We start from the raw sequence: 25,663 nt of genomic DNA on the forward strand, positions 1-25,663 counted from the left end.
ATCTCAGCCTGAAGGAAACCTTGGGCAAGAGTAGGACTCTGAAAAGCAAATGGGCTGACTCAAGATAGTGTTTCTCATCATTGGCGATACACCAGAGATGTTGGAGGATTGAGAGTGTTGGAGAGGAAGGGCGATTGCCTGGATTTGAATCCCAGCTGTGCCCCTTGTGAACTATGGGCCCTAAGTCACTTAGCCCTCTGTGCCTTAGTCCTCTCATCATAAAATGGTATTTACCTCATACGTTCGTTATGAGGATTAAATAGATTTAAACCTGCAAAACACTTAGAGCAGTGCCTGGCATGTGGTAACTACCACACAAGTGTTATCTGTGTTGATGGTGATGATGATGATCATGATGGTGATCATGATGATGATGATGATGATGATGATCTTTATGATGATTATGATGGTGATGATGGTGATGATGATTCGTGGCGGAATCCTATGCCTTTCGAGGAAGTTTTAAAATCTGAGGGTCTATAAGTCTGTCACTTGTAGGAAGGGACACACTTAAATTATACATATGAATTTGTGTTATGCTACATTTATGATGCTGAAATTCAGATTTTGAGTTGCCCAAAATAACCCATCGGATGTAGTGTATCTTAACAGAACTATTGGCTTAACATGACAGAAGTCTGTAAGGGGCTGCTCACCTGGCAGTCACTATTCTGGCAGTTGTGGTGACAGCAAGGGGGTTTGAGAGCCCTTGGGCCTGGAAAACCTATTTCTTGTTTGCTGCATCATTCCACATCCTGAGTAACACAGGACAATCTGCTCATTGCTATGACTTCATGCCTAGCATCATTTGGGTTATCACATCTAATCATCTAATTTGGAAGGTCAAATCTCATTTATTTAGCAAATTCATCTGTGCAATGAGAATAATTTTGGGAATTAAAAGAGTATAAAGCACTGAGAACTATGCCTGCCACATAGCAAGTGCTTTATAAATTCTAAGTCATTTAGTTTTCATAGTAACTCTGAACTACATAGAATTATTATGATTTTCATTGTAATGATGTGGAAACTGATGTACAGAGAGATTAAGTAGCTTTCAAGATCATGCAGCTGTCTAAGAGTAGATTTCAACCCAGGGCATCTGGGCTAGAGTTCATTCTCTTAACCCCTGAGCATTGTGCCTCAAGTGCCTGTGGCCTGTTGTCATGTGGTGGCTGTGGATTGGCCCACTGAACTGAGACAGAAATGTAGTTTTACAGGATATAAGATTTATTATTAATATTTTGAGAATTCAACTATGGGTGGCATATGATGAAGAAGGGTTTGCTTCCTATTAAAGAACGTCCTTATTAGAATGTATCTATCAGCTGCCTGCCTTGTGGGAAGTCCAGCATGTTCTCTTTAGATGAGGAAACCATGTCTTTATGCAGACTTCTATCAAATGCTTTGATGAAATAGGACAACAAGCACAGCGTATTGTAGCATTATTTGATAATTATAATATATAGGACAGAATGTTTTACTGAAAATAAAAGTTTATTTTGTTATACTATGCTTTCCGTACCTCATCTGTAACAACTTAGCTAGTTATAGAACATTCCTCATTTGTACTTTGGAAAGAATAGGGTATTTGTTTGCACTTTGTTCAGCTTTACTGTGGTACAAGAAACAATTCTCAGGGTTATCCCAATTATAGGTAAATGTTGGTAAGTGAGACTACTTGAATACTGATAACATCACAATTTACTATATAAATAATTACCGGTTAATATTGTAAATGGGGGCATACTCAAATTGTTTTAGTTAATGTAAGTAAATTTTTCCTTTTCTTATGGTTAATTCTAAAATATATTTTCATGACTTTTATAAACATGATTGAGGAATTAGGATATTCAGACTGATTAGAAGTGATAGAATCTCTTTACCTTTATAACTCTAACAGTTGGCAAGCAGTGTACGTGACTGGTAAAGATGAAGAATGAGTGGAGATGACTCATTCTCAGTTTGGGGCTCCACTCTAGGCCAGAGAGTTTCTAGCTGTATCTGTCAGCTCTCTGTTCTGATTGCACGTTGGAATCGCCCAAGAAGCTGCCTAAGTGCCTAATGCCCAGGCCTCCCCCAGGTCTGGATCCCCAGGACTGTGTAAGGTACTAGGGATACAACATTGAACAGCAATAGGCAAGCTCCTGCTTGTGTCGAGCTGACAGTATAACCAAGGGAGACTGAAAATACATAAATAACTGTAAGATATCAGGTGGTGTTACAAGCTATGAAGAAAAAGCAGCATAAGATAGAGAGAGTAAATGTTTATGTCAAGGATGTCTAAATCTTGGAAAACCCCTACATTTGACATAGCTAACTTGTTAATTGTTGGCTTGGGGAAACACTCATTCCCTTTACCGTCCCCTCTGCTTTTGTGACTGTCTTTATCCTGTGCTGAATTGTCATCCTCAAGTCCTCTGTGCCTTTATTTCTGTAGCTTCCAGCCATTAACTTCGATAGTGCCAGAAGCAGCATGACGAAATCTGAGCCTGCCAGGGAGGGTGGACACAGAGCTCGAGGTCAGTGGCACGAGTCCACAGAAGCCATTGAACTTGAAAATTTTAGGTAAGAAATCCAGTATGTCCCTTACCTTCAGCAGCCTGGGCCACTAATTAGCCCAAAGATTTATTTAAGTTTGTCACAGGAGCTAAAATTTAAAACCCATTTTAAAATTTACCGTGGGGATTCTTAGTTTAATAATTTTAGTTAGTGCTTAACCTGTTCCCATAAGTACTGTGTGAATAGCAGGCTGAATGGCTGCAGGTGAAAGTGACGTGGGAGTTTCAGGATACCCTCTTGACATACATTTAACATTTGCTCCATGAGGAAGTGGCTCAGGCTGTTGACCTGGCGAGGCTGATAACAAGCTTTGTCTTTAGCTTTTGGCCTGTGCATATCTTGCCAGCTGTGAGGAAGCATAAAGAAGCACCTGCTGTGAGCAGATGTGATGGCTGAAGGCTGTGGTTGTCAAGGCCATGAGGCTTTCAGTTGAAGCATCACCCTCCCCTTTCACATTGAAAGTGTCAGCCCCTGTTTTGCTCTCCTGTTGCCATGGAGACCTCTTAGAAGCTGCACACTGTCGTGGGCCACCCTCCTTCCAGGAGCTGGTCCTCTCCATTTTACAGTTTGTTAAGGTCATTTGGCACCAAGTGTCATGTAAATAATGAATGACATGAAATATCAATATATATATTCTATGGCCATCATCAGAAAATCTACAAACAATAAATGGTGGAGAGGGTGTGGAGAAAAAGGAACCCTCTTGCACTGTTGGTGGGAATGTAAATTGATACAGCCACTATGGAGAACAGTATGGAGGTTCCTTAAAAAACTAAAAATGGAACTACCATACGACCCAGCAATCCCACTACTGGGCATATACCCTGAGAAAACCATAATTCAAAAAGAGTCGTGTCCCAAAATGTTCATTGCAGCTCTATTGACAATAACCAGGACATGGGAACAACCTAAGTGTCCATCAACAGATGAATAGATAAAGAAGATGTGGCACATATATACAATGGAATATTACTCAGCCATAAAAAGAAACGAAATTGAGTTATTTGTAGTGAGGTGGATGGACCTAGAGTCTGTCATACAGAGTGAAGTAAGTCAGAAAGAGAAAAACAAATACCGTATGCTAACACATATATATGGAATCTAAAAAAAAAAAAATGTTCATGAGACCTAGGGGCAAGATGGGAATAAAGACGCAGACCTACTAGAGAATGGACTTGAGGATACGGGGAGGGGGAAGGGTAAGTTGGGACAAAGTGAGAGAGTGACATGGACATATATACACTACCAAACGTAAAATAGATAGCTAGTGGGAAGCAGCCGCATAGCACAGGGAGATCAGCTCAGTGCTTTGTGACCACCTAGAGGGGTGGGATAGGGAGGGTGGGAGGGAGGGAGACGCAAGAGGGAAGAGATATGGGGACATATGTATATGTATAACTGATTCGCTTTGTTACAAAGCAGAAACTAACACACCATTGTAAAGCAATTATAATCCAATAAAGATGTTAAAAAATTAAAAAAATATATATATATAAATATTTAGAATGATTATTTATTTGGCCTAGGTTTTGTTTCCCTGTTATTTTATGACAATGACTTTAATAGTCCACAAACATCACATGATGTTACATGAGTTAATATTTTTAAAATACGTGTTTAGTGAGGAACACAAAATTCTTTAAAAATTGTTACATATTCAGTCTGCCCATGTCCATGTACTAAGAAATGACAGCCCTGGCTAGCTTAGGGACACACAGTCAGTCCCATGACACCTGAAAGACTGTGAAGGCAGAACAGAACAAATGGCAATAATAAGGATACAAAACCTGCCTCTGAGGTGGTGCATCCATGTAATTCCAGCGTATTTCTCCTAGATCTTAAAATTGGTCTATTTTAATGGGCACAAAAATATTGTATTGTATATTCCATAGTGATATGACCCTTTTGTGCATTACCTCTTATCCTTTCCCAGTTTTAAAGTGGAATGCTTTGGGATGTTTTTAACCTCTCTGATGGCTGTAATATCAGGAAAGAAAAAACTGAAGCTAGAATATCTCACAACTTTGTTGTATACACACCCACCCCCACAATCCACAACCACAGTCGAAGTGGTGTTGACCAAGAGGAAATATGCATGGCGTCCAGTGATGTTAACAACTAGAGCGGCCACGAGCCATTGTGGGTAGTAAAGTAAAGGGAGGGATCCTTGTCTACCTGTTTCATGGCTGTCTAGATCATGTGCCCAATCATTCTTTCTCTCCATATGCCCTTTTCTTCCCTCCCACCAGTTTTAGCTGTTAAATGTTTATAGGGAATAATTTAGTTAATGTGGTAAAATGAAATATATATGCTATAATCTTTATTATTAACTTTATAATTGAATTTCTACTTCCTATTTTAACAACTGATACTTGCTTTGGTGATACATTGAATCCCAAAAATCCTTCAATATCTTCATGCATACAGGTGATCTTTCTCTGCATTGTTAATTTTGAGGCAGCCTAAATAATTTTTACTATAAAATGCTTTTCTTTTTGTTTCATCTCAGTATAAACTACAAGAATGAGAGAAATTTCAGCACACATCCCCGGCATAAACTATTTCAGGAGATTTTTACAGCCTTGGTGAAAAATAGACTCATATGCAGGTAAGATTGTCCCAGGAAAGAAAAAGACATTTACCCAAGAATGGCATACTTTATATATCTTATTTCTAGCATATGGTTTGAAGCAGTTTACAAGACTGAACATAGCATGCTCAAAGGACAAAGCAGAGCAAAGACCATTTCGAAGGAGGTGAATGAACAGGCATTGCAGATGACCTCATTTAAATCCCTCTGGTTAGGCCTGAATTTAGCTGAATTTTATGATAGACAGGCAAAATGAGAAAACACCCAAATCACACTGTTTTCCTTGTCTTGAGTTTGGATTCTCAGAAGGCATTTATTGCAGAGACATCTGGTAGCACCGTGGCCAGCATCCTCATGGTATAGGTTTGCAGTCGATAACAAGTGCTGATTAACTGGGCCGCCTCAGCCTGGACCTCGGGGAAAGGATGGGGGTGAGACATCCAGTCACAGCCTGGGGACGACATCTCTTCTCAGGACCAGATCAAATGTTCTTTCCTTTGCTCTCCTTTGTCTTAACACAGGTGCAGTGTGGTGCTGTAGAGAAGGGCTCGCTAGCAGGTCCTCGAGATTCTCTCTCGAAAATTCCAGGGGTTTTCAGTGAGCCATTGACTGGTGCTGGATTGCAGTCAGGAATGAATTTTCTCTCTGTTCTGGGTTGCTTGCAGTGAGAGCTATGCTGCTGCCAGACTTTGGGAGCAGACTTTGTTGGGAGAAGGAGGCTCCCAACATCCTTCATGGTCATACATGACCTTATACTCTTCCCAGGAGGCCCAGACTCTCTCCCCACAAGCACTGGCTGAAAAGCCCATGAAGAACCTTGAATCTTCTCCATCACTTTGAGACTTGATTGAGATATCTGAATTCTGTCCCAGTGAGATGGGAAAAATTACCCTTATTCTGGAAAATAGGAAAAATCTTAGTAATTTAATGCCTGACCGAAATAAAACTCTGACTTGGTCCAGTACTGTAGGTGACTCTAAGTAGAAAAGCATCCCTAAATACAGTCTAAGTGGTGGTCTAATGATTTGATCTTTTGGATGGGTTATTTAGTATTGCGTATTTATGTACTGGACAGTGACTGCCAAGTACATTGGTTTAGTTTAAAACAATCCAAGGTTGGGACTGCATCTGTCATGCCTTTTTACTTGGTTTAAGCAGAAGATTATTAGACTTGCTCAGATGATACAAGAAGCCTAGAATCTTTACCAAGGTTATATAATTTGGTCACAGCTCAGCTCTTGACAATATACTCAAAGACTGTTAAAAGATTAATGACCATTGCAAAGGACCTGAGGTTGTCCTAGACTGTTTCTTCTTGAGCTTGACGAGAGTAGAGCAATGGTTAGTAGCAGAGTAATTATGCCTGAAATGGTATTGGAAAATGAAGTTCTTTAATTTGTTTTGAAGACAGCTATCATAGACTCCTCAGGGAATGTCCAGTAGGCCATTTGTCAGGTTGGTACTTTGGGTGAAGGCAGAAGATTTCCTATATTAAGGATGTAGAGACCTTACTGTGTCTCTGCACTGAAGGCACTGGGTGCAGGAATTGTTAGGGAAAACAGCTGGGTAGGGGTTGGCATCCAGCCGTAGAAAGAGATCCTAACAATTCTGAAGTCAAGAGATCTCTTGTCAGGACCTTTTCAGATTCTTAGTGATTAATGTGGCATCTTAGATTGGATGGAGTTACTGGCTTGCAACATGATCGGTCCCTGGAAATCTTTAAACCAGGAAGCGATGATTATAAATGTCTTTGCTTTCATAGTAGGAGAAGGAATTTAGCAATGTTGAACATCAAGAGCATCCTTTTATGTCATCCTTTCACTGCTGAGAGGTTGTTTTTTTCAGTTCTATTCTAAAAGCAGGGTTGGGTAAAAGATGGATTAAGTATAAAGGTCTTCCATTGTTTCTCACCCCAGATAACCTCGTTTGTTTGGTCAGAACTACCTTTTTTTGTTTCTTTACCCTCTAGCTTTAGACTAATAGAAGAATTACATCTCAGGGCCTTTCCTGGTATGGCTTCCTATCCCCTTTCTTTGTGAGCATCAGATTTGATGTTGCCTGGAAGGCTTGGATTCAATTCAATAAACAAATTATTGATCATCACTATGTGCAAGGAAGAGAGGGAGCACATGGTGGAGAAGGAAAGGAGGGTAAAAATACAAAGATGAGTAGGACATGTGGTCCCTTTCTTCCTAGGGACTCACTCTGATCAGCCAGTTACCCAGCATCTCAATACAAAGAAAATGTGATAAATATAAACTGTATTAATACAACCAAGGGATGGATGAGATTGCGGGAGTGGGGGTGTGGTCTTTGTTCCAATTCTGGTTATAGATAAGGTTGGGCATATTCTGGATGTTATGCTGTTCAAGTTTACTCTGAGAATATGGCTGATTGGGAATTTAGTCTCATTTACTTATGCCCAATTGACATTCTTCTTGTTGTCCCTCTTCTATTTCACTTTCCCCACCTGCAGTCTCCCCTAAACCACACTTCTGGATACCCCCTTTTCTGGGTTTTTTCCCTAAGGTTGACCTGTGATTGAGCCTTTGTTCTCAGAAATAAAATTGCCAAGCAGCATCTGAAATGAGACAAGAATTGTTAACCCAGAGTCAGATAAGGCAAGATCTCACGGTAGATCTCAAAGGGCAAGCGCTGAACCTGAGGTTACTCTGGGTTACACATGGCAATGAATCTTGATGTGTGGCAGGGTATGGAAATGAATTTTCATCTTCTAACTTTTCTTTCTGCCCTAAGATCATTTGTCCACAGTAGAGTCTGCCATTAGAAAATACACCCACCTCTTTTTCATCTCATTTGCCTGTGCAGGAAAGCACAAAGGGTTATGAGGTTGTGTAGGGAAGTAAAAATTGTTACAAAGCTGACACATTTCCCAGTTAACTGACTACGTATACAATCGGCCTCTATTCCAGTATCTCTTTTGTGTAACTGTTCCTCCAAGGCCCCTGTCGGTCCATTCCCTGCTGATTGCCAGCTGATGTGAAGATTCTGTAATATAATACAAATAAAACATAATCTGATTTGTGAAATGAACTAGGGAATCTGACTAAAGATGTAGAATTTCATGAAGTTACTGAAAGTGATGGTGCTGAACTGGTGGGATCTGACAGATGAGGCCCTGCCAGAATCAGACGGCTTGACAATTGTAGAAGTTACAAGGAAGGTGACAGGATGGAACTTCAGAAAAGCATGTTTTGAATAACAAAGAATAGGAGAGGGCATTAGGAAAACTTGATGGATCTTTCTAATATATTTGCAGAAATGAACCTCTTTTATGCTGCAAAAGTGAAAAGTAAATTTGAGGAAATTGGATCATGTTATATGACTTTGTCAGAAAACATATGCCAAAAAGTGTCAGCAGAACCCATTCTTGCTTTGTTCTAGTCATTAGGGCAGAGTTGCATTATAAGTTAAATTTTGTTAAATGTAAGATAAAATATATCTAAGTTTCATAGTTATTTTTTAAAATAATATTTTAATTACATCTTGTCCCCTGCTATTTAATATGAAATTTGGAGTTATTTTAAAGTGGGGTCTCAGGAGTCCCCTGGTGGACTAGTGGTTAGGATTTTAGGCTTTCACTGCCATGGCCCGGGTTCAAGCCCTGATTGGGGAACTGAGATCCCGTTAGCCACATGTCACAGCCCCCAAAAAAGAATAAATAAATAAAGTGGGTTCTCTTTTGGGTACTATTATCCCAGAATTGCCAGGATATCTCCTCTTCTCCCACCTGTAACTTTTGTAGAGGTATTTTCCAGGTTCTCTAAGTTCCGTTAAAAGAGAACCACCTCGTCTAATTAAGCATGACTTCATTTTTTTGTCCAAAAGTGCAGTCACATTTCTGATAAGAACAAGTTGGCATCCTTATTATTTTACATCACATTTCCTGAAATATCTGCTGCAAATTTGAAATATTTTGGAAATGGGTCTATAGGAAGTCTAGATTGGGAAGCTATTTACATTCTCTACGGGAGCTCAAGAACTGCTTGAGCTAGGGGAAAATATCTAGTCCAAATCATCACAATCCTGTTAAAAAATGCCATTAAGTGTTCTGGGAATGTCACAGAAACCTCTAACCAAGAAGGCCTACATAGTTATTTGTTTGCTAGTCATACCGTGGTTGTCTGTGTCCACACGAGGACCGAGGTCATGATGCAAGTGAGTCTTCTTTGGAGCTTTACCTGATCTTCAGCCTTGGCTCTCTTGACCCCATCACAGGGGATGAGGGGAGAGGACAAGAAGGTCAGAAACAGCAGCAATCTCTTCAGTGTCTCGATTAAGTTCTTAAAATTGTACAAAGTTGATGGAGAGATGCTTTTTCTGTGATTTTATCTCATCAGGTAGTAGAGAGGCCAGTAGGGGCCTTTGAAGACTTCCTCCTCGCCTAGAAAAAGAGAAGCCTGGTCCCTTTGGTAAAGTCTGTCAGATAGTTCAGAACTTCCTAGAGAGATATTCAACTCAGCCCCACAAATTAGATAGAGATAAACGTTCATTAAGGTCCCCAACATCTTAGGTTTGTGTCTTTAGGTACTTTAAAAAATCTGATGGTCAGGGTAAAATTCCTTGACTGCTTCACAGTTTTCCTTAAGGTCTTTTTCCTTCTTGGCCTCATCTCTCCCTCCTGCCCGGTGCATCCTTTGGGCTCACCAAGGTCAGACTGCACCCTTTGTTGTTTCTTGGAAAGTTATTCTCTCTCTTGCCTCTGAGCCTTGGCCCCTGCTCATCCTTGCCTGAAGCCTGCCATCCCCACCTCTTTGCCTTCCTGGCTGTTCTGGCCCCTCAAGTGGCCCTGGGCCCGTGTCCCTCCCACCACACCCTGAGCTGAGCTGAGCTGTTGGAGAACAAGGCTTGGGTCTTTTTCCCCAACTCAAGCCATTGGCATTGCTTTTATTGGGGAGTGTGGAGGCTGAGAGTCTTCATAAAGTCGAATTTCTTTGCATTAAATTCTTTTTATCACTGTAAAAAGTTTGAAAAACACAGAAAATTATAAAAAATGAAAATTTACCCTTTATACCACTCTTAGAAATGGCTACATTAACTCTGGCTACATTTCCTTGTAATTTTAAAAAAGTATATGCTTTTTTACTTCACATATGTGAGAGATTATTATGCACATACAAAACTGTATGTGCTTTTTTAAAAATTTTATTTTATTTTTATACAGCAGGTTCTTATTAGTTACCTACGTTATACATATTAGTATATATATGTGAATCCCAATCTCCCAATTCATCCTGCCACCACCAGCACCCCCCCTCGCTTTCCCCCCTTGGTGTCCATACGTTTGTTCTCTACACCTGTTGTCTCTATTTCTGCCTTGCAAACTGGTTCATCTGTACCATTTTTCTAGATTCCACATATATGCATTAATACACGATATTTGTTTTTCTCTTTCTGACTTACTTCACTCTGTATGACAGTCTCTAGGTCCATCCACGTCCCTACAAATGACCCAATTTCGTTCCTTTTTATGGCTGAGTAATATTCCATTGGATATATGTACCACATCTTCTTTATCCATTTGTCTGTCAATGGGCATTTAGGTTGCTTCCATGACCTGGCTATTGTAAATAGTGCTGCAATGAACATTGGGGTGCATGTGTCGTTTTGAATTATGGTTTTCTCTGGGTATATGCCCAGTAGTGGGATTGCTGGGTCATATGGTAGTTCTATTTTTAGTTTTTTAAGGAACCTCCATACTATTCTCCACAGTGGCTGTATCACTTTATATTCCCACCAACAGTGCAAGAGGGTTCCCTTTTCTCCACACCCTCTCCAGCATTTGTTGTTTGTAGATTTTCTGATGATGCCCATTCTAACCGGTGTGAGGTGATACCTCATTGTACTTTTGATTTGCAGTTCTCTAATAATTAGTGATGTTGAGCAGCTTTTCATGTGCCTCTTGGCCATCTGTATGTCTTCTTTGGAGAAATGTCTCTTTAGGTCTTCTGCCCATTTTTTGATTGGGTTGTTTGTTTTTTTTTAATATTGCATGAGCTGTTTATATATTTTAGAGATTAATCCTTTGTCTGTTGATTCATTTGCAAATATTTTCTCCCATTCTGAGGGTTGTCTTTTCATCTTGATTATAGTTTCCTTTGCTGTGCAAAAGCTTTTAAGTTTCATTAGGTCCCATTTGTTTATTTTTGTTTTTATTTCCATGACTCTAGGAGGTGGGTCAAAAAAGATCTTGCTGTGATTTATGTCAAAGTGTGTTCTTCCTATGATTTCCTCTAAGAGTTCTATAGTGTCTGGTCTTACATTTAGGTCTTTAATCCATTTTGAGTTTATTTTCGTGTATGGTGTTAGGGAGTGTTCTAATTTCATTCTTTTACATGTAGCTGTCCAGTTTTCCCAGCACCACTTATTGAAGAGGCTGTCTTTTCTCCATTGTATACTCTTGCCTCCTTTATCAAAGATAAGGTGACCATATGTGCATGGGTTTATCTCTGGGCTGTCTACCCTGTTCCATTGATCTATATTTCTGTTTTTGTGCCAGTACCATACTGTCTTGACTACTGTAGCTTTGTAGTATAGTCTGAAGTCAGGGAGTCTGATTCCTCCAGCTCCGTTTTTTTCCCTCAAGATTGCTTTGGCTATTTGGGGTCTTTTGTGTCTCCATACAAATTTTAAAATTTTTTGTTCTAGTTCTGTAAAAAATGCCATTGGTAATTTGATAGGGATTGCATTGAATCTGTGGATTGCTTTTGGTAGTACAGTCATTTTCACAATATTGGATTCTTCCAATCGAAGAACATGGTATATCTCTCCATCTGTTTGTGTCATCTTTGATTTCTTTCATCAGTGTCTTATAGTTTTCTGAGTATAGGTCTTTTACCTCCTGACGTAGGTTTATTCCTAGGTATTTTATTCTTTTTGTTGCAGTGGTGAATGGGATGGTTTCCTTAATGTCTCTTTCTGATCTTTCGTTGTTAGTGTATAGGAATGCAAGAGATTTCTGTGCATTAATTTTGTATCCTGCCACTTTACCAAATTCATTGATTAGCTCTAGGAGTTTTCTGGTGGCATCTTTAGGATTGTATGTTTATAGCATCATGTCATCTGCAAACAGTGACAGTTTTACTTCTTCTTTTCCAATTTGGATTCCCTTTATTTCTTTCTCTTCTGATTGCTGTGGCTAGGACTTCCAAAACTATGTTGAATAATAGTGGCGAGAGTGGACATTCTTGTCTTGTTCCTGATCTTCGAGGAAATGCTTTCAGTTTTTCACAATTGAGAATGATGTTTGCTGTGGGTTGTCGTATATGGCCTTTATTATGTTGAGGTAGGTTCCCTCTATGCCCAATTTCTAGAGAGTTTTTATCATAAATGGGTGTTGAATTTTGTCAAAAGCTTTTTCTGCATCTATTGAGATGATCATATGGTTTTTCTTCTTCAATTTGTTAATATGGTGTATCATATTGATTGATTTGCATATATTGAAGAATCCTTGCATCCCTGGGATAAACCTCACATGATAAAAGTATATGATCATTTTAATGTGTTGTTGGATTCTGTTTGCTAGTATTTTGTTGAGGATTTTTGCATCTATATTCATCAGTGATATGGTCTGTAATTTTCTTTTTTTGTAGTATCTTTGTCTGGTTTTGGTATCAGGGTGATGGTGGCCTTGTAGAATGAGTTCGGGAGTATTCCTTCCTCTGCAGTTTTTTGGAAGAGTTTGAGAAGGATGGGTGTTAACTCTTCTCTAAATGTTTGATAGAATTCACCTGTGAAGCCGTCTGGTCCAGGACTTTTATTTGTTGGAAGATTTTTAATCACAGTTTCAATTTCATTACCTGTGATTGGTCTGTTCATATTTTCTATTTCCTCGTGGTTCAGTCTTGGAAGCTTATACCTTTCTAAGAATTCGTCCATTTCTTCCAGGTTGTCCATTTTATATGCATAGAGTTGCTTGTAGTACTCTCTTATGATGATTTGTATTTCTGTGGTATCTGTTGTAACTTCTTTTTCATTTCTAATTTTATTGACTTGAGTCCTCTCCCTCTTTTTCTTGTTGAGTCTGGCTAAAGGTTTATCAATTTTGTTTATCTTCTCAAAGAACCAGCCTTTAGTTTTATTGATCTTTGCTATTGTTTTCTTTGTTTCTATGTCATTTATTTCTGCTCTGATCTTTATGATTTCTTTCCTTCTACTAACCTTGAGTTTTGTTTGTTCTTTTTTCTCTAATTCCTTTAGGTGTAAAGTTAGATTGTTTATTTGAGATTTTTCTTGTTTCTTGAGGTAGGATTGTATTGCTGTAAACTTCTCTCTTAGAACTGCTTTTGCTGCATCCCATAGGTTTTGGATCATCGTGTTTTCGTTGTAGTTTCTCTCTAGGTATTTTTTGATTTCCTCTGATTTCTTCAGTGATCTCTTGGTTATTTAGTAACGTATTGTTTAACCTCCATGTGTTTGTGTTTTTTCTGTTTTTTTCCCTGTAATTTATTTCTAATCTCATAGTATTGTAGTCGGCAAAGGTGCTTGATATGATTTCAATTTTCTTAAATTTACTGAGGCTTGATTTGTGACCCAAGATGTGATCTATCGTGGAGAATGTTCCGTGCGCACTTGAGAAGAAAGTGTAATCTGCTGTTTTTGGATGGAATGTCCTATGAATATCATTTAAATCTATCTGGTCTATTGTGTCATTTAAAGCTTGAGTTTCCTTATTAATTTTCTGTCTGGATGATCTGTCCATTGGTGTAAGTGAGGTGTTAAAGTCCCCCACTATTATTGTGTTACTGTCGATTTCCTCTTTTATAGCTGTTAGCATTTGCCTTATATATCGAGGTGCTCCTATGTTGGGTGCGTATATATTTGTAATTGTTATATCTTCTTCTTGGATTGATCCCTTGATCATTTGTAGTGTCCTTCCTTGTCTCTTGTAACATTCTTTATTTTAAAGTCTATTTTATCTGATATGAGTATAGCTACTCCAGCTTTCTTTTGATTTCCATTTGCATGGAATACCTTTTTCCATCCCCTCACTTTCAGTCTGTATGCATCCCTAGGTCTGAAGTGGTTTTCTTGTAGACACATATATATGGGTCTTGCTTTTGTATCCATTCAGGGAGCCTGTGTCTTTTGGTTGGAGCATTTAATCCATTCACATTTAAGGTAATTATCAATATGTATGTTCCTATTACCATTTTCTTAATTGTTTTGGGTTTATTCATTTATTTATTTATTTTTGGTTGCATTGGGTCTTCCCTGCTATGCACAGGCTTTCTCTAGTTGCAGTGAGCAGGGGTACTCTTCATTGCGGTGTGTGGGCTTCTCATTGCGGTGGTTTCTCTTGTTGTGGAGCACAGGCTCTAGGTGCATGGGCTTTAGTATTTGTGGCTTGTGGGCTCTGGAGTGCAGGCTCAGTAGTTGTGGTGCAAGGGCTTAGTTGCTCCACAGCATGTGTGATCTTCCCGGACCAGGGCTCAAACCTGTGTCCCCTGTGTTGGCAGGCAGATTCTTAAACACTGCACCACCAGGGAAGTCCCTTGGGTTTGTTTTTGTAGGTCCTTTTTTTCTCTTGTGTTTCCCACTTAAAGAAGTTCCTTTAGCATTTGTTGTAGAGCTGGTTTGGTGGTGCTCAATTCTCTTAGCTTTTGCTTGTCTGTAAAGCTTTTGATTTCTCCATTGAATCTGAATGAGATCCTTGCTGGATAGGGTAATCTTGGTTGTAGGTTCTTTCCTTTCATCATTGTAATATATCTTGACACTCCCTTCTGGCTTGTAGAGTTTCCGCTGAGAAATCAGCTGTTAAGCTTATGGGAGTTCCCTTGTATGTTGTTTGTAGTTTTTCCCTTATTGCTTTTAATCATTTTTCTTTGTCTTTAATTTTTGTCATTTGATTACTCTGTGCCTGTGTCTCGGCATGATTCTCCTTGGGTTTATGCTGCCTGGGACTCTCTGCGCTTCCTGGACCTGGGTGGCTATTTCCCATGTTAGGGAAGTTTTCAACTATAATCTCTTCAAATATTTTCTCTGGTCCTTCCTCTCTCTCTTCTCCTTCTGGGACCCCTATAATGCAAATGTTGTTGCATTTAATGTTGTCCCAGAGGACTCTTAGGCTGTCTTCATTTCTTGTCATTCTTTTTTTCTTTATTCTGTTCCACAGCAGTGAATTCCACCATTCTGTCTTCCAGGTCACTTATCCGTTCTTCTGCCTCAGTTATTCTGCTATTGATTCCTTCTACTGTATTTTTCATTTCAGTTATTGTATTGTTCATCTCTGTTTGTTTGTTCTTTAATTCTTCTAGGTGTTTGTTCTTTAATTCTTCTAGGTCTTTGTTAAACATTTCTTTCATCTTCTTGATCTTTGCCTCCATTCTTTTTCCGAGGTCCTGGATCATCTTCAGTATCATTATTCTGAATTCTTTTTCTGGAAGGTTGTCTATCTCCACTTCATTTAGTTGTTTTTCTGGGGTTTTATCTTGTTCCTTTACCTGGTACATAGTCCTCTGCCTTTTCATTTTGTCTGTCTTTCTGTGAATGTGGTTTTCATTCCACAGGCTGCAGGATTGTAGTTCTCCTTGCTTCTGCTCTCTGCCCTCTGGTGGATGAGGCTATCTAAGAGGCTTGTGCAAGCTTCCTGATGGGAGGGACTGGTGGTGGGTACAGCTGGGTGTTGCTCTGGTGGGCAGAGCTCAGTAAAACTTTAATCCACTTGTCTGCTGATGTGTGGGGCTGAGTTCCCTCCCTGTTGGTGTTTGGCCTGAGGCAACCCATCACTGGAGGCTACAGTGTCTTTGGTGGGACTAATGGTGGACTCTGGGAGGGCTCATGCCAAGGAGTACTTCCCAGAACTTCTGCTGCCAGTGTCCTTGTCCCCACGTTGAGGCACAGCCACCCCCCACCTCTTCAGGAGACCTTCCAACACTAGCAGGTAGGTCTGGTTCTGTCTCCTATGGGGTCACTCCTTCTTCCCCCTGGGTCCTGATGTGCACACTACTTTATGTGTGCCCTCCAAGAGTGGAATTTCTGTTTCCCCCAATCCTTTCGAAGTCCTGCAATCAAATCTGGCCAGCCTTCAAAGTCTGATTCTCTGGGAATTCCTCCTCCCGTTTCCGGACCCCGAGGTTGGGAAGCCTGACGTGGAGCTCAGAACCGTCACTCCACTGGGTAGGCTCCTGTGGTATAATTGTTCTCCAGTTTGTGAGTCACCCACCCAGTGGTTATGGGATATGATTTTATTGTGATTGTGTCCCTCCTACCACCTCACTGAGGCTTCTCCTTTGTCTTTGGATGTGGTGTATCTTTTTTGGTGAGTTCCAGTGTCTTACTGTTGATGATTGTTCAGCAGTTACTTGTGATGCTGGTGCTCTTGCAAGAGGGAGTTAGCACAGGTCCTTTTACTCTGCCATCTTGAACAAATCTCCTCAACTGTGTGTGCTTTTATGCAGAGTAGAATCCTTTAGAATCTTGTCTTTTTGTCTCCCTTTTTTTTTTTTTATAATTTTATTGATTGATTGATTGATTGATTGATTGATTGCTGTGTTGGGTCTTCGTTTCTGTGCGAGGGCTTTCTCCAGTTGCGGCAAGCGGGGGCCACTCTTCATCGCGGTGCGCGGGCCTCTCACTATCGCGGCCTCTCTTGTTGCGGAGCACAGGCTCCAGACGCGCAGGCTCAGTAATTGTGGCTCACGGGCCTAGTTGCTCCGCGGCATGTGGGATCTTCCCAAACCAGGGCTTGAACCCATGTCCCCTGCATTGGCAGGCAGATTCTCAACCACTGCGCCACCAGGGAAGCCTTGTCTCCCTTTTGTTCTAAGTTTCACAACGTTAAATGTAGAAAGGAAGAAAATAAGCTTGTAGGCCTCAAGCTGATTCCTAACTTGGAGGAAATATCTAGCTCTTACATGTTAATTTCTCCTAAAATGTTATTTAGAGTTTATCCCAAACTTAAATTGTGTATACACGCACACTATATGTATATACGCACACACAAAAGTGTCATCCGATTAGAGCTGGAATGGACCCTGAAGACAAAATCCATTCCACCTCTTTTGAGAGATCCAGTAGCTGAGGGGCTGAGGTACAACCTTGACTGGTACTGTGTTCTCCTCCGCCTTGCTGATTCCCTGGTTCTTTATTAGCCAAAGTATTGGGTTTGCCAAAAAGTGCCTTTGGTTTTTAAGAAAAAATAAAAGACACATTTTTCATTTTCACCAAGAACTTTATTGAACAATGTATTCACCCTTTTGTTCCACTACCTTCTGCCAGTTTTCAGCCAACTTCATAATTCCAGCTTCCCAAAACTTTTTATCTTTTTGAACAAAGAACTGTTCCAAGTACCTTTTACAGTCTTCCAGGGAATTGAAAATTTTTTCCATTAACAGAATTTTGTAAAGACTGAAATAAATGGAAATCTGAAGGTGCAATGTCCTTTGAATACAGCGGTTGAATCAGAACTTCCCAGCCAAGCTGTAACAGTTTTTGCCAGGTCATCAAAGAAACATGTGGCCTTGCGTTATCCTGATGGAAGATTGTGCATTTTCTGTTGACTAATTCTGGATGCTTTTCATTGAGTGCTGCTTTCAGTTGGCCTAATTGGGAGCAGTACTTGTTGGAATTAATTGTTTGGTTTTCCGGAAGGAGCTCATAATAGAGGACTCCCTTCCAATCCCACCATACACACAATATCACCTTCTTTGGATGAAGACCAGCCTTTGGTGTGGTTGGTGGTGGTTCATTTTGCTTGCCCTATGATCTCTTCCATTCCACATTATTGTACAGTATCCACTTTTCATCACCCGTCACAATTTGTTTTAAAAACGGAATGTTTTCATTACTTCTAAGTAGGGAATCGCATGTGGAAATACAGTCAAGAAGGTTTTTTTCGCTTAACTTATGGGGAACCCAAACATCAAAGTGATGAACATAACCAAGCTGGTGCAAATGATTTTCAACGCTTAATTTGGATATTTTGAGTATCTCCCATGTGGTAAAATGTTGATTGTTCTCAGTTAATGTCTCGATTTGATTGCTATCAACTTCAACTGGTCTACTCAGCTGTGGAGCATCGTCCAACGAGAAATCGCCAGCACAAAACTTTGCAAACCACTTTTGACACGTCCGATCAGTCACAGCACCTTCTGCATACACTGCACAAATCTTCTTTTGCGTTTCAGTTGTGTTTTTACCTTTCTTGAAATAATAAAGCATAATATGCCGAAAATGTTCCTTTTTTTCTTCCATCTTCAATATTAAAATCGCTACACAAAAATTCGCCAATTTTGATGTCTTTTTTTAAATGCATGCTGATATGACAGCTGTCACATACAATCTAACAAAATTGTTTCGAATGAAGTTAAAGACAACTAAGTGCTACTAGAGCCATCTTACGGAAAAAACTGAACAAACCTTTTGGCCAACCCAATATGTTTAAAATTGGTTTTCAGGTTTGCCCCACAGAAGAGCGTCACTTGAGTAATTATGTTCTCTCTTTTCTACTATTTACTACTGCTTCTTGTGAAACTCATTCACTTGGATGTCTAACAGGCATGAAATTAAAATGTTCCCACCTTCCCAGGAAAGGACTGCTTGTTCTTTGGCCACACATAAGCACCAGAACCTGTTTTAAACCTGACCAAATCAGTAAGTGACAACTTCCCATCAGTACATGAGCTTCGGAGAGCCAGGGAGTAAGCTGGAACACATTCCAGGAACCCCCTTTCCATGGCTAAAATCAATCAGTCCCCAAAAACCCCCACTTATGAAAGTCCACCCGTTCCTGAACTCCTCTATCAGCTTTGCTTTGAGAAACTAAAGTACAGCACTCTCCTGCTATAAATTAGTCTTTTCTTTCACATATTGATTGGTGGACTTCTTTGGGCATCTCAAAGCTAACATGCCTAAAATGGGACTTTTGATTTCTCTTACTCAACTTGCCTTCCTCTCAACTTTAGTCTTTCCCAGCTATTAACCTAGTCCTAGCTGCCACTGTCTCTTGCTTGGACCATTGCAGTGGGCTAACTGGGCTCCTGGCTTTGACCCTTGACTCCCTATGGTATGGTGTTCCTAACAGCACATCCAAAATGGTCTTTTCAGAATTTCTGTCCCATAATGTCAGTCCTCTGCTTAAAGCCTTCCCGTGACTTTCCAGAATAAAAAGTCCAAAATCCCTATTCCTATTCTACAAAAGACCTACAGAACTGGCTCCTACCACCTCTGTAACTTCAGCTCCTATTACGCTGTCTTTGCTCAGTTTGTTCCAGCCCCCAAGGGCTTCCTTGCGCCAACCAGTGCACTCCTGCTCAGGAACTAGATACTTAACTCTTTCGCTGTTCTGACCTTGACTCACTCCTCAGTTCACTCAGATGCTAACCGTATCAGAAAACCCTTCTCTGACTCTCCTTAAATAGCATTCTCAGGACTCCCTAAACCCTTAACTTTAGGGTTGTTTTTCTCTGGTCACCACCTGATGTGCAGTTTTGTTTGTTTGTGTGTGTTATTGGTCTTCTTTCTCTAAATGGTAACCTCTGTGAACACAAGGGCATGGTTTTGTCCAGGCTGTAGTCCTGGGCGTTTAACAGTGCCTTGCTCCCAGTAGGTGATCAGCAAATATCTGAAAGCATTCAATCTCTGAAACTTTCACCAGCCATGGAGAAGAAACAGCTAGAACAGTCCTTTCTACTCAATATCTGTCTGACTTTTGGGACCAACATGACGAATTGGATGGACCTCTGACTCGGTGTCTCTTCTGGGCCAGGTTTAATTGATGACACTACCCATTAAGAATAGTGGAACAAGTCAGTAAAGATTCCTTGAATACTCATTTATAATTCATTTCTTCACGTTTTCTTATTCCTTTTAAGTTTTACATGTCTATTTTGATGTGAATTTTGCTTTTACAACTATCCAAAAAAATAGGGCTCCGTCGTATGAATTTGAGGTAATATTTATACTGAAACAGGTTTGAATTTCTCCACTTTTAAATTTTTAGTGGAACGTGGTAGTTTTTTGGTGGTGGTTGTTTTGTGCATTAATGAAAAGGGCAATCTAAATAACACCTCCTCTGAAGACGCTGCTTTTTCTGGGTGAGAGCCAGCTGAGGTTGTGACCTCTGGCATTTGCCTCAGCCCCTGGATGGAGTTAAACCCAGACCGTGTGACTCTCAGTGCTCAGTACTGCAGCTTTGTGACTCTCACATCACATACTGGTTTCTTTGACTGCATGGGAAGGTGAAACCCCAACTACCCTTTCTCTTTTCAAATGCTATGTCTCTGGTAGTACCATTTTTCCTTCTCTTTTTTTATACTGATAGCAGAAAATGGCATCTGATGCCTAAAGCGATGTGGCAGGTGGTCGTGGACAAAGGCCGTGGGGCCTGGTCATACTGCCATGTGGTAATAGTCCTGTGAAAGCAGTGGCAAAAGTTCAGTCACAAGAGGGGATAAATATTTGCCTGGTCATGAATCTGCTGCTGTGCAGCTGCTCTATTGGAACACAGCCTCCAGGGAAACACTGTCTTTGCCGACAGACAAGGTTTTCAGAGCCACCTCAGGAGACCCCTCACCACTGTGCAGATCATGCCTGCCCCCGCAGTAGACGTATCTAAGAGCCCCTTTCTGTGCCGGGTGGAGGTGGGGGATGCGGGAGCCCTGGCCTGGGAGTCAGGGCCCAGCTCTGCTACCTATGCGCGCTCTTGGATCCGTCACCTGGCTCCTCCTCAGTCAAATAAAGGCAGCCATCTTTAGAGTCTGTCATTATTATTCTCTGTAATCCTCTGCTTACACTAGACTCAGTGTGTTTCCTAGTCCCCCGACTCTTGACAAACAGAGCTCTATATCACCTTACAGAACATGCCATTCCCCATGAACAGCAGAGCTCCAGCCAGTAAGCCAGGTCCTTGGGTGAGGGGGGAGGTTGAGGGCTGGAAGCCATGGAGGGAACAACTGCTCCTCAGAGGTCAGCGCTCAGAGGGGAGGCCCTGCAGGACCCAGACACCAGGAATTCTATTTACATTTACAACAGGCCACAATCACATAGAAATATTAATAGCTTTGGGCCACAGTTCCTAAATTGTAGAGCAAAAAAATGCCATTTGCTTGGAACAGAACTTTGAGACTTTTCTGGAACTCTTCATTTGTTTACACTCCTTTTATGGTAAAAACAAAACAAAAACCGTTCCGGAATTCTTTTTCTTTTCTTTTTTTCTTTTAGAGGTGAGAAGAAACAGAACAAAAAAACCTTTTCATATTTAATGTGAAAAAACATTAGAAAGGCCATGGACTTTCCTCATGAAGATTGTATATTCTTAACAGGAAAAATTTCAAGTACACACATATTTGTAGTGTGAGTCATCTTTCAATATGTCCCATGGCTTCTCCTCTTAAATAATGAAGAGCAGCCAGCATTAAACCTCGGGAGGTTACCAGCAGCTGTTGCAACTGGATCATTATTCCTGTTAGATCTTTGGGATGTACTGTCTGCACTGCACTGCAGGCTACACGCTATCTTTAGCTGACCCGAGCACCTGGAAGGGAGACTAGTCATGCGCCATCCCGCTACTTATGAGATTAAAGGTATTCTCTCTCTAATAGGAGCCTCAGAATAACCACATCCTTACAAGTGTTCCCAGAGGTGATTGTTTTAAATTCAAAATGTACTTCAAATTTGCATTATTTTTCCCAGTACAAGGAACTTAGGATGAAATATAGTGCAGCTTCCCACTGTGGCCTTGGATAATTCTGCCTGGCTGCAGGCCTCAGATGGGTTGAGTCCTGCCTTTATTTTCAGAAGAAACTGAGCTTTGCCTCCATAGCAGAGGTGTCACTGTCGTGGTGCCCTGGCTATAGGAGGGTTGTGATGTTGCTGGTGGCTGTGGCAGGCAGCTCTTGCCAGGAGCCTTGGTGATGGCAGGAGGAGTGACTCCCAGCCAGTGATGTTCTTGGGACATCTTGCTCAACCTCTATTTGCAGAGCCAGGCCTCTGCTGGGGGCTCTAATTTATAAGAAGCAGTCAAACATCCTTGGGAATATAAGGCTACGGGAAAAGCATATTTCCAACTTCCTTCCCATGAGCTAAGTTAGTAGATGGAAGGAACAGTGAGTGGCTTGGGGCGGAGTGTAAGGGGGCTGGGCTGGGGGTGACACCTCCAGTGGCAGGAACTACAGATGTTTGGCTTGCCTCCTAGGAGGGTGTGTCTCGTGTACTCAGGTCTGAGATGGGCAGGTTTGGGACAGAGTTGAATTTCTCAGGATTGTGGAAGAGTCAAAGCTGAATTTCCCACCAAAGGTCAAGGATCAATATCGGACAAGCCAGGCAAGGGTTGGCTTGGGACTGCAGCTCAAATAAATGCTCCACTTGACTGAGGGGCAGATCTTTAAAGTATCCTAACTTTACTGGATGTACAACCAGCTCAGCTGTGGAGGTGGGAGAGGGTAGGAGAAATTATGTGGATTCTAGTCCAAAGTAGCTTCCATTATCTTTCTCTGTTTTTCTTGGCTATGTATGAAATAGCAGACACATTTTGTTTTAGGTTTTTGTTAACATTTGCACCAAGTGCCACTGTTGGACTAGTTTGGAGAGCAGTGTAAGACGTGTCACCTGGCAGGGACTAACTTCCGCAGGTGATGCAGGCAGGTCCAGTGCTCGGCAGTGCTCAGACCCCCTTCCTCACCTCAGGAGTCCGGGCTGTGCTGTGTTGGTGGCTTCTGCACCTTGACATACACTTTGGTGAGAACAACTGCATGTGACTGGCCTCATGTCACGTCGGAGGACATCTATATAGTTGTATGGGTGGTTCCAGTGTTAAAAAGTCACACCAAGGCTGCTTCATGGGAAGCACCAAAGGCACAGGCTCCCAGCCCAGCCCAGCCATGTTATGAGAGGGTCAGTGTGTCTGAGAGAGCATGGGTGGGGGCAGTGGAGAGCGGGGGGAATGAGGTCCGAGAGGCAGTGTGGAGGCCGGGTCCTGTAGGGCCTCAGGGGCCGTGAGGACTGAGTGAGAGGAGAACTGTTGGAGGAGGGCAGGGGAGGGTGTTTGTCTCCTTGGCAGACGTGTGAAGATTGAAGTTGGGGACAAAGATGGAAGCAAGAAAGCCAGATGGGAGGCTTTTGCAATAGTTCAAGCAAAAGATGATGGTGGCTTGAACCAGGGTCATAGAAGACGAGGGAGTGAGAAGTTGATCTCAGAGAGACAGCGGTGAGTGGTCTCGAAGCGGGATCTTATTTCCCTGCCCAGGAATTGGAGCTGAGTAGCCTGGATGAAAACCAGGAATCCTAGCCGCTAGTCCAGCAGGGGCTGGAGGCTAGAAGCAAAGTTCCCCTGGCTCTTGCCCCTGTTTGAAAGCAAGAATGATTCAAGGAGGCAAAAACAGGTACTAAGTTTATTATTAGAGACACAGCACAACATGTGGGAGAACACACAGAGAAACAGTGTATTTAGACAGAAACAAAACAGGAGTACCCACCTGGAGAGAAAGGGTGTGGGCATCCTCCTGAATGAGGAGTGCAATAAAGAGGCGGTTAAATCATTTATATGGGGCGGTTCTTCTGGGTCTTCCTTCTCCTCTGGCCAGTTATCTCGCTTCTTTCCCCACACCTGACCTGTCCTACTGCCCTGCCTGATATGTGTGCACATCTTTTTGCCAAGATGGATTCCAGTGCAGAGGCTAACGAAGGTTTGACAGCACCTGTTATGGGATGATGTTGCCCCTTTTTGACCCCAAAGGAGCCTTCCTGCGCATGTGCAGTCAGGGAGGTTTCCTTGACTTCAGTAGTGATAGATGTGGTCGTTTTATCTCTTTACTCCCCCTCAGAGCTCAGCTCCTGCCACTAGCTTTGTCCTTGGCATGTCCAGGGAAAACAAAGCTCCAATTTATTCTACTTGACGAACTCCAGCTGCTCAGCCCAGGGGCCCATCTACCTCCTACCTCAAAGTGGTGGGAATGGGGAGATATTTTAAAGGTAGAGCAGACAGGATGTGCTGAGGGATTGGGTGAAAGAGGCGAGGGAAGTAGAGGAGGTGAGAAAACACCCAGGGTTTCGGTCTGATCAACTGGAGGCCTGGAGGGGAGAGGCGTGTTTGTGTGTGGGGACCGGCGGGGCATGAATTCAGTTTCAGACGTGCTAACTGTCAGCTGAGACTCAGGAAGCCATGGGTCCCGGCCTCAGCCTGGGCTCTGTTCCTCCAGGTTCTTGGGCAGAAGCGTCCTCACAGAGTGCCATGAAAGGCCCTTCGCAGTGTTCACTCTCTGCAGCCTGAGTGGCAACACTGGAGCAGCCTGAAAAATTTTCCCAGTTTGAATTTTTTTTACTACTAACTCTACCTGGCACAGAGCAGCTGAGCAGTGAAGTAGAAGCTGCTCACGGAGGCACAGCAGCTGGTACGGGCGCTGGGTGTGCCGATGACCCCACCCCAGAGCGACCGGGGTGCCGCGCCGACCACTCTGCTCCCTCGAGCTGGAACCACTGAGCGAGCCGTGCCTGCAGTGAGCCCCAGCCGTGCTGGTGGCCCCTGTGACTCGGGTCGAGGACTGGGTGGCAGCGCCCATGTGAGCGGCTGGGCCCTGGCACCCCGCTCTGGTGTTTTGAGTCCACTTTGCCCGCAGGCCCGGAGAGCAGCAGTGCCTGAGAACTTGCTCCCTCGTCCCTGCTGCAGCCCCGCCCGCCCACTGTGACAGCCGTTTTGGGAGCAGGAAAGCCAGGGTGCTTGCCTCCGTGGGGGTGGGAGGTCCTTGGAGGTGAGGCTGGCACAGAAGGGCCCTTGCCCACTTGGCTTCCCCACTCCTCACCTCCTGCTCTCCACTCCAGGTGGACTCCCCGGGAGCATGTCCTCAATCACTCACGTGCACACCAATCTTCATGGAAGAGTCTGCTTCCGGGGAGACTGATCTAAGGTGTAAGAAAATACTTCATCACGATGTTTCCCACAGGGAGCGCTGAAGTGCCCTGGGGGCTGCAGAGAACCCCCAGGGGTGTCGTGGGATATTTTTAAATTTCAAGGAAAACAGCAATGATACACAACATCTGTCAGACACAGTGCAAACTACTCCAGGTAGTTACAGTTTCCACATTAGATTGTACCGCCTTCCCTTAGATGATGGCTTACTTTTCTGTAGCTGGGTTTTCAGTGGTTACTGTGATAAAAAGCAAGTGCCCTGGGAAAGTCAGGTGGAAGAGGGAATGGAGGTAATAGTGTTAGATCTGATTCCAAGGCTGGAGAAGTTGTTTCGTGTCCACAGGTGCACACACCCCATTAGTAAGTAAATGTGATTAAGAATAAAATAAAAATACTTTTCTTTTAGTGTCTGTGTATTATTTTTTCAAATGGATACTAAGTTATCAGGGTATCAAGTCTTTTAAAGTTGAACCCTTTAGCTATTTCTTTTGGTCAGGGGCTGCCGTGAGTCAGTAAGGGCCCTGTGAACCAAATAATTTTGGGGGCCTCTACTTTGTAGTGACAATGACAGTTTCTATGTGTTTTGCATTAAAATGGGTCAAGTGTTCAAGAATCAAATAACAGTCCCCATTGCAGACTGTTTGAGA

General features: G+C 42.1%; 1 protein-coding gene across 11 annotated transcripts in view; it reads left to right on the forward strand.

Annotated features, from left to right (window-relative positions):
- Positions 1 to 25,663, forward strand: part of NEK10 (NIMA related kinase 10) — a 311,176-nt gene that overhangs the window by 25,882 nt on the left and 259,631 nt on the right. For 7 of the 11 annotated variants that reach the window (XM_068557350.1, XM_068557356.1, XM_068557355.1 and 4 more), the window contains 2 exons: positions 2,441 to 2,568; positions 5,072 to 5,170. The exons of 2 other annotated variants lie outside the window; for them this stretch is intronic. In XM_068557350.1, the coding sequence (XP_068413451.1) occupies positions 2,441 to 2,568; positions 5,072 to 5,170 (227 nt within the window). Of the gene's footprint in view, positions 1 to 2,440; positions 2,569 to 5,071; positions 5,171 to 25,140; positions 25,173 to 25,663 lie in introns of those variants that run through there. 2 more of the 11 variants (XM_068557354.1, XM_068557360.1) reach the window with 2 other exon arrangements.

This window comes from Eschrichtius robustus, chromosome 12 (genome assembly GCF_028021215.1).
Source record: "Eschrichtius robustus isolate mEscRob2 chromosome 12, mEscRob2.pri, whole genome shotgun sequence".
NCBI lineage: Eukaryota > Metazoa > Chordata > Mammalia > Artiodactyla > Eschrichtiidae > Eschrichtius > Eschrichtius robustus.